Source organism: Corylus avellana, chromosome ca3 (genome assembly GCF_901000735.1).
Source record: "Corylus avellana chromosome ca3, CavTom2PMs-1.0".
Classification (NCBI taxonomy): Eukaryota; Viridiplantae; Streptophyta; class Magnoliopsida; order Fagales; family Betulaceae; genus Corylus; species Corylus avellana.
In genome coordinates, this window is record NC_081543.1 from 12,136,091 (window position 1) to 12,145,302 (window position 9,212).

The window sequence follows — 9,212 nt, forward strand, 5'->3', positions numbered from 1 at the left end:
AAAGACACATGTCACTTTTAAAAGTTAATTTGTATGAAATTTCTTATAAATAAATTTATAGGAAATTTTTGTCCAATGTGGATTAGTTGCTATCAAAGATAGTCAATTCTTGAAAATATTTTTTTGGGGTGACTATAGTAGAGGGTTTGGGGGTGGCTCGTGGCCACCCCCAGCAGCTTGGGCTGCCCCATGTTCATTTGGGTGGCCGACCCACCCCCTCATGGGATGGTTCAGCCACCTTAAATTTTTCTTTTTCTTTTTTTTTTTTTTATAAAATAATAATAATAATAATAATAATAATAATAATTTAGTATTAATAATTAAAAAGGATAAATTTGGTTTTTTCAGTTCCCAAAGCGTACGTGGGTATTTTCGAACGATTATGGTCAAACTTTGTTTTTCCATCTATTATAATGGTCAAATGCTAGTAGATTGGTCTTTTTGCCACAAAAATAAAAATATAGTTTCGTGTATCAAAGTGTCATGCTTGTCACTTTGTAGGGTTTTTTTTTTTTTTTTTTTTTTTTTTAAATGAATGGTAATTGAAGGGACTTTTTTTGCTATTTTTTTTTTTTTTTAAAAAAAAAACACATCCAAACAAGTTCTAACATTTGTTTTTTTATTTTTTTGGAAGATCACGCCACATCAGCTATGGGGATGAAAGGGGGATAATAGTAGGGTACAAGCAAGCGGTTTAATAACCGTTATCCACTTTTGTTTATAGTTAACGATTTTAGCGGTAATCGAAGATGGTTGGTAACTATTAACCACCTACCCTTAAATATAATATATATTAAATATATAAAATAATAAAATACCAAAATGAAATCATTTTGGTGTTTAATACCATTTGAAATAGGCCATAAATAGTCCAAAAACAAAATAGGTCCTAAAATGAGGTTTAAGGTGTGCCAAAACACCAAAATAGGTCCAACCTAAAAAGCGTTTATGCAAAGTGGTTTTGGGTTTCAATAACCACTAATTGACAATTATTTCAAAACTACTAACCGCCTAAAGCAGTTGCATTAGGATTAGAAGCAATAACTGTTGACTGCACCCCTAGCTAGATAATAGGGTGACAAAAAGAATTACAAATTACTCCATTTGAAGAAAATCAAATTTGCAATTTCGAATTATCTAAACATTATAAGGATTCAAAACAAACGTAAAAAGTTGTGGGAACTCTTTCCATGATTATGTGGTTTGAGTCTAGGCCTCCAATGACTTAATCTTCATTTAGGTTCACAGAAGATCATAGTGTTTCTAGCTTTCAACCTCTAGTTTTAAATGTTTTAAGGTTCAATACAAGAAAAAACATGAAGTCCTTACATTGAGAGAATGAATAAGTATTAAGAGTACAAGATCATTGCAAACCAATATTATTATCATATACGCTTAGTTTACATACAATTATTCTGATTATGGGATAACCTCTAACTCCTAATTTTTAGGTTTTGTTGGTATATTTGCATTATTTTTTACATGGCCAGTAGTTGCAAAGGGATTAGGGGGCATAATTAATTTATCTCCTTCTCCTTCAATTCCAACATTTTAACCACATCTTTCATGGAAGGACGATCCATAGGGTGCCATTGGATACACCAGAGTCCTACAGTTGCAAGCTTCTTTGCAATTTTAACATCTCCATCATCCTCAACAAAGATTCTTATGTCTTCTTTTTGTTCCAAGACATTGTAGATCCATTCTGGAAAGTAGACTTGGCTAGTATTTTCAATTGTAACATCAACATTTTTTCTCCCTCCGACTATTTCAAGTAACAGTATTCCAAAGCTATAAACATCTGCTTTAGAAGACACATTCCCAAAATTTCTAGAGAACACTTCGGGTGCAATGTAACCCATAACCCCCCTAGCCATGGTCATGGACACTGCACTTTGATCCTTTGCACACAACTTGGCAAGACCAAAATCAGAAATTTTTGGATTGAAGTTTTTGTCTAGTAAAACATTGTGAGGTTTGATATCAAAATGGAGGATTTGTTGGTCACATCCTTGGTGAAGATACTCAATTCCCTTTGCTACGCCAAAAGAAATATTTTGCAGCTTATCCAAATTAAGGATGGGGTTCTTGGTGGCCGTTGAAGATATGAACTTCTCTAGTGAATCATTTGGTAAAAACTCATAAACTAGAGTTCGTCTAAATCCATCAGCACATAAGCCAACCAAATGAACCACATTCACATGATGGATTGTACCCATTGTTCCAACTTCGTTTATGAATTCTTCCCCATTTCCCTCTGAAGTGATGAGGATTTTCACTGCAACATGAATGTCATGGGAAAGCTTTCCTTTGAATACTGTTCCATATGCTCATTCGCCTAACTTCTCATAAAATTGATTTGTAATCCTTTTAATAATGTTGACATACGAGTATCTTGTGGGTTTGAAATTTCTGTAATCTTCCAAAAACTTTTGAATCTTTGCTTGGTGTTGTTTTTCTACTTTATCATAAGTACAGAAACGGTAGAGAGCAAAGATAGCTAGTAGTAATAGTAATGAACCTAAGGTGATACCTGCGTAATAAACATGTGTGAGTCAATAGTTTAAACCTCATTAATAAAAGAATTTTCAATGGTCAAGACAACTCACCAGTGATCTCTAACTTTGATAATGCACCTTCGAGGAAGCATTCGGTTTCTAATTTAGTGCTATGTTTCTTCAATCTGCATTTCTTGCCTTTTGCTTCACAGTGTCCACATACTCGTCTGGACCACCTCAATTCAAGAATTTTCTCACCGGCACCGAGTATTGTAGTATTTAGAATTGATGGAAGAGTATACATCTTTGTACAAGATGATAGGGGGAAGTCCATTAGGCCACCACTCATGTCGAGAGCATAAACCTGGTGGTTTGGGCTACTGAGACAATGGATAAACCTGAATTTTACTTCTCTTGGGGAACAATTGAATAAGCCAACGCCTTGATGGCCATTATCAGAAGGTTCTATAGGGGAATCTTCTTCGAATTGGAAAGGCGAGGAAGATAAATTGAGTTTACGAAGATGCTTTGGAATGCAATGATTTGGATCATATAATTGAATTACCTGAGATTTGTAGTCAATCCGTTTGACAAAAAGCTTGACTGAAATCGGCAGCTCAACTACTATATCATTTGTATCGGCGCAGGAGAGATTAAACCCAGGATACCCACAGTGCTCTGGCTGGCTGTTAACTCGGAAGGGAAATCGGATGACTGGGCCATGACCTCCACACGGCAATTCAGCACACCCATTACTTTGGCAGTCTCCAAGCCCAAGGTGTATGATGAAAGCCACAAACAACAAGAAGTATGAGAATTCCATTTCTAAGCAAAATATCCAATCTCTCTACTCTGGAATGCTTCTCATCCTCTTTAATATATTATCTGGGTTTTCTCAATTACCTCTCACTTGTAAATTTCGGGTGAACTTCCCTTGGACTTGGACTATAGTCTATATTGCGATGGACCAGTACCAACTCCCATTATTATCACAATTTTTTATAAACTGGTTTATATTAAATTTTCTTCAAATTAGCATTTAAAGGTGATATGGATTTTTTTTATTTTTTTTAACATTACTTGTATTCGACACGTGGTAAGAGACGCGTGTCACTTTTTTAGAGGATGAATTGTAAGAATTCCCACAATCGTGTTTACTGGATATTTCAGTCAAGGTGCTTACGCCTTATAAATCTACATTATATGCTTTGTCTATAGGCTTTGCTGTGGATTGTGGAAGCTATACCCTCTCTCAATATCATCTCTCTCTCTCTCTCTCTATCCATGGCAAGAGGAATGCTCTTCCCTGCTGGACTCATGGTCCTAATTGTTGTTCTTGTCCTTGTCCATGAAGCTTGCAATGCCAACGATAGTCATCATCATTCATGTCATTCTTCCTGCGGCAATATTGACAACATAAGGTATCCGTTCCGGTTGAAAGACGATCCACCAAACTGCGGAGATCAAAGGTATAATCTGTCTTGTGAGGATAACCAAACAGTGTTATACTTATATGCTGGAAAATACCACGTACTGGAAATTGATTACAGTTGGTACACAATCCGAGTTGTAGACCCAGGTATTCAGAAGGACAGTACCTCTCGCTATTTTCTAAACAAGTACAATTTCAGTTAAGAGGATCCATATACCCTATCTTATGCAGGTAAGATATATGTCCTTTGTAATAGTACTGGTCAGTACCAGCAACAAGGGTTTGGCAATGGACTGATTTCTTTGATTTGGGTGAAGTGCGAAAAGCCAGTGATTTCTGATATGTATTTGGACACGTCTACATGCTTTAGTGAAGGTGCATAGGATGATCACACTATTATATGTGTGGTCATACCCACACCAGATTGTATAATATATACAGGAAGGTAATATAACTTCTAGTGGAGGTAACCGGTCAAGAGACATAACTCTTGGTCAAGAGTTAAGTTGGGACTCTATAAATAGAGTCCCATGAGAACACAAACACTATTTCAATCTTACGTATGATGGTTTTGTTACGTACAGAATGTGTGTTCAAGGTCTCTTGATCTCCACAGGATTTCCACCCTAATGGGAGAAATCCTTCTTGAGATTAATTATACAAGATCCTACGATCGTTAAGAATCCAACAGTGGTATCAGAGCCAGGTTGTGGAGGATCAAGAGAATCAAGAAAATTCTGCAAATACTCGTGCAGATACGCGAGATCGAAAGTCTGGCATCTGTTTGTGGGTGAACAGCGACAAATGTTGGGGTCTCTCAAAGCCAAGTCTGAGTCGCTGGTCACCGGCGAGGAAGCAGAATGGGTAGACCTGAAGGCGTCTTCATCTGGGCGCTCTTTTGTGAACACGGTTTCTTTCCTATGCGATCTGGGTTTGGAAACTAGAGGGATTGCTTCTCTCGGTGGGGTTTATGTTGTTTGGTTTTCTCTGTGACTGCGGATTGGGATTGTGGCTGCCCATGCGATTGGGTTGGTTTTCATGCCGCCAAAACCATTGCACAGGAATCGGAAGGAGTTCTTCAAGAAGAGGAAGAGGAGGCCGCCGTCAATGAGAATAAGGCTGCTGAGGATAAGGGTCCCAAGAGGAGGAATCGGTGGGACCAGTCCCAGTACGAGGGGGCTGCCACGGAGGAGTGGCTGCCGAGGATCGCTGGACGGCTAAGATCGCTATCGGTGTCGGACTTTTGGTTTCAGTCTTGTTGGAGAAAGTCGGAGGTTTTGTCTCTGGTTTCATCGTGCTGTGAGTTCCTCCTACGTCTGTGTCTGTATAATTTTGCTTGTAATTTTATCATTCATTATAATAAAACATGCTCACACGAAATGGATGATTGACACTGAGATTAACAAGAGAGAAATATCACTGATCGGGGAGGAGCGTGTGAAAAAGAAGGACAAATCTCGAAATCTTCATCTGAGGATTTTAATTCAGATTATTATCTATGGGAAGAAGAAAATCCTGAAGAAAAAAAAATATATATTTCAGAGGAAGAAGATGAGGTCTGGAGGAAGAAGAAGGCATCGGTTTGAACCTGTACTTCGCAGATGGAAAATGGTTTACTATTTCTTTGGTCAAAATCTAACATCAGACATACCTGGTTAAATGGTTAAGTGCCTGTAAAAGAGAAGCGCGAGGAGAAGGCACCGGTTCAATCCACAGTGTCGGCGATTATTTGGCTTTTAACTAAAACCATTTTTTTCGATGAAAAGGTGTAACCACTGAGACGCGAACTCGCACCCATTGAGTCAAGGATACAGCACCTGAACCAACAGGCTATTAAATTTTCATTCAAAATTGTCACTTGGTTAATATATTAACATAAAGCCTAGTGGAAGACAGCATCCAACCAAGCCCAAAACAAACGAGCCCAGGCTGAAGCCCGACCCGCCGAATCACCCGTACCCGAAAACTGGTCCAAGATTCAACCCGCGAGAATCTGGCTTCCGCAGTACCAATTCAACATCAGCAAACTGCTCGGTTCATGGCAGTTTTGGCAGTTTTGGCAGATTTGCTCGTTCTATCTGGTTTTAACTCCGATTTGATCCGTTCAAAAACAGTTGAAAAGCTGATTCGAAGGGCTACAGCTTTACTGGTTTATGTAGAGGGTGCAAAATATACTATTAAGAGAAAAGATTGATAAAAAGTAGTTATGCTATCTTTCTTCAGAATATCAACTAAATTACTCCTATGGAAATGATTTAACTTTCACAAAATGTAGATCCTCAATGTCAAGAACTATAAGATACTCCATTACAAGATGAGCAAGACACATATGTTCAAAACAATGGGAGTAAAAGAAAATTTAAAGATCAATCACTTGTGGATGCAAGTGATGGAAACAGTGGGAGTAAGAGATAAAGGCAACCGTCAAGTATACTCAGGACTTAGGGGTCATTATGTTTTGAGTGCAGATGACATAACTCTACAAGTCAAAAGATCCCTATATAAACTCATATAGTATCCTAGACAATGGTATTTGAAGTTCCACCAAGTTATACTGGATATAGGATATGAGATGAGTTCGTTAAATCACTGTGTTTACACATAAAGGTGCCAAGATAAGTTAATAATATAGTCATTATATGTTAATGGTATATTGTTAGCTGATAATTGTTCAGATATGATGAATGAAATAAAAGGCATTCTCAAGATCCAAATTTTAAAATGAAAGACATGGGTAATGACACTCATGTTCTTGGTACAAGAATTTCTGGATATAGAAATTCAAGATTATTGTTTTTCGATCGAAAATTATCTGAATAAAGTGTTCAAAAGGTACAATTTGGAGAATTGTAAAGTTTTGAATACACTTGTCTGCGAAGAGCAAAGTGACTATGTGCTCTAGAAATGAGGAGTAAATAACAAAGAAATGAAAATGTCCCCTATGCCCAGGCTATGGGCATCCTCATATATGTTATGACAAGTATTAGCGATGCAGGTTTTGCAGGTTATCTAGATGATAAAAAAATTTACAAGTGAATGCATATTTCTATTTGGTGGAATGGTTGTTTCTTGGTTTCAGAAAGAAACAAGGCTGTGTTGCGGAGTTCACAATGGAGCTTGGTACATTACATGCAGCACAAAGGTAAGTAATTTGGTTTGGATTTAATTTTTTGTCGACAATTTAATTTAGGTATACCTAGTAGACCAATAAATGTGTTTTATGATAATAAGTATGCTATCTCTTTAATAAAAAAATGGAGCACATAGCTCCAAAGACAAACACATTTATAGAAGTTATCACTATATTCAAGATATAGTGGAGAAAGGTGAAATAAATGTTGAATTTACTTCATCAATAGAGATGGTAGCCGATCCTATGACCAAAGGATTGTCTCTGGATAAATTCAGAGGGCATGTAGCAACAATGGGATTGAAATACACCTAGGTGAGAGCTACATGGGTTGACGCATAGTCGGAAGGATCCGGGGACGCCTGGAAGAACGATTTTATGCACTTCTGCCTAATGGGAAAATAATTGGTCAGTTAAGGGCAGATGACACTAATGAGGTACGGATATTACATCTCACATAAATGTAAAGTCCACTGAAAGGCATTATGTTGAGATTGAGTAGTATCTATGCTCAGAAGGTGTAAAAAGACGCTAATAAGGCGAATCAAGGAAAACCATAGGAATAATGGCTTTAAAGGAAGTACTTGATCAAAAATTTAGCGCAGGTCGACACATGGTTTTGTGTACGGCTGAAGTCGTCAAGTGTGGAATGGGTGTGGACTATACTCCCAACCATGGAGAATTGATGCCGTTCGTTTGAGAGATAGCGAAATGAAGTCATCCCTAATATACTATCGGTAAGGAAGTATATGGTAAAGGATGCCGTCAGATAAGATGACGAAAACGTGCGCACGTATAGACATGTCATGATCTGACACCAATCTGTAGGTTTTACAGATGAGAGTTGGCATGGGGCAAAATTATTACTACCATGATAATCATGCTTAACTAATGGTAAAAATAATATAATCAGAAGGATTCAGGGAACGCCTGAATGAATGATGGTATGCGTTTCTTTCGCTTCATTAAATGTAATGAACATTCTTGGGCGAATGACACTTGTGAATAACAGACATCATAAACAAACACAAATGTGTAAAGTCCACTTAAAGGCATTATGTTAAGTTTGATATAATATCTGTTTACCGATAGTCATCGGAAAGAAGTGTCAATATAAATCTCAAATAGGGATAACCTTGGAGATAAGAAATTGAATGAAAAATTCAATACAAGTTTACATATAGTTACTATGTAAAAATCATTAATTGTAGTTTGGGTGTGGACTGTATTCCCAACTATGGATAATTAATGTTATTTGCTTAGATAATATAGCAAGTAAAGTCACCACTAGTATGTCGTCGGTAAGACACATATGGTACAAAGGTGCAATTAGATGAAATAACATAAGTGTGTACACACACTACAAGCAATATGGTCTTTAGCGACCAAACAAATAGCGGCGACCCAAAAGTCGCCGCTATTGATGGGTCATTACCGGCGACTTTTTTTAGTTGCCGCTAATGATCCATTTATAGCGGCGACATCTGGGTCGCCGCTAATAGTCGACACTAAAAACCAAAAAAAAATTTCTTTAGCAGCAACAACAATAGCGGCGACTATAAGTCGCCGCTATTAAGCATCATTAGCGGCGACTATGCGGGGTCGCCGCTATTAAACAACAATAGCGGCCACCCTTATCGCCGCTAATAATACACCAAACAGCGGCGACGTTAGGATCGCCGCTAATGAGAGTCAACAGCGGCGACCCTACAGTTGCCGCTATTGACAGAGGAAAAAAGTAATTAAAATTAATTAGCGGCGACCCAAAAGTATCCGCTATTAATGGGTCAGTAGCGGCGACTATTAGAAGTGGCCGCTAATGACCCCTCAATAGCGGCGAATATGTGGTGGCCGCTATTGACACGGGAAAAAGTAATTTCAATTAATTAGCGGCGACCAAAAAGTTGCCGCTATTAATGGGTCAGTAGCGGCGACTTAAAAAGTGGCCGCTAATGACGCCTCAATAGCGGCGACTATTGGGTGGCCGCTATTGACACGGGAAAAAGTAATTTCAATTAATTAGCGGCGACCCAAAAGTTGCCGCTATTAATGGGTCATTAGCGGCGACGTTTTTAGTGGCCGCTAATGACTCCTCAATAGCGGCGACTATAGGAATGGCCGCTATTGACACGGGAAAAAGTAATTTAAATTA

General features: G+C 38.0%; 1 protein-coding gene and 1 pseudogene across 1 annotated transcript in view; one reads left to right on the plus strand and one right to left on the minus strand.

Moving 5' to 3' along the window:
- Positions 1–1,440: 1,440 nt before the first annotated feature.
- Positions 1,441–3,390, minus strand: LOC132174105 (rust resistance kinase Lr10-like; annotated as a pseudogene).
- A 375-nt stretch (positions 3,391–3,765) lies between these two features.
- The window catches only part of LOC132174654 (PR5-like receptor kinase), a gene marked incomplete in the record, with an annotated part of 24,045 nt that continues 18,598 nt past the window's right edge, over positions 3,766–9,212 (plus strand). The window contains 1 exon segment of the mRNA XM_059586291.1: positions 3,766–3,907. Within this exon segment, the coding sequence (XP_059442274.1) occupies positions 3,783–3,907 (125 nt within the window).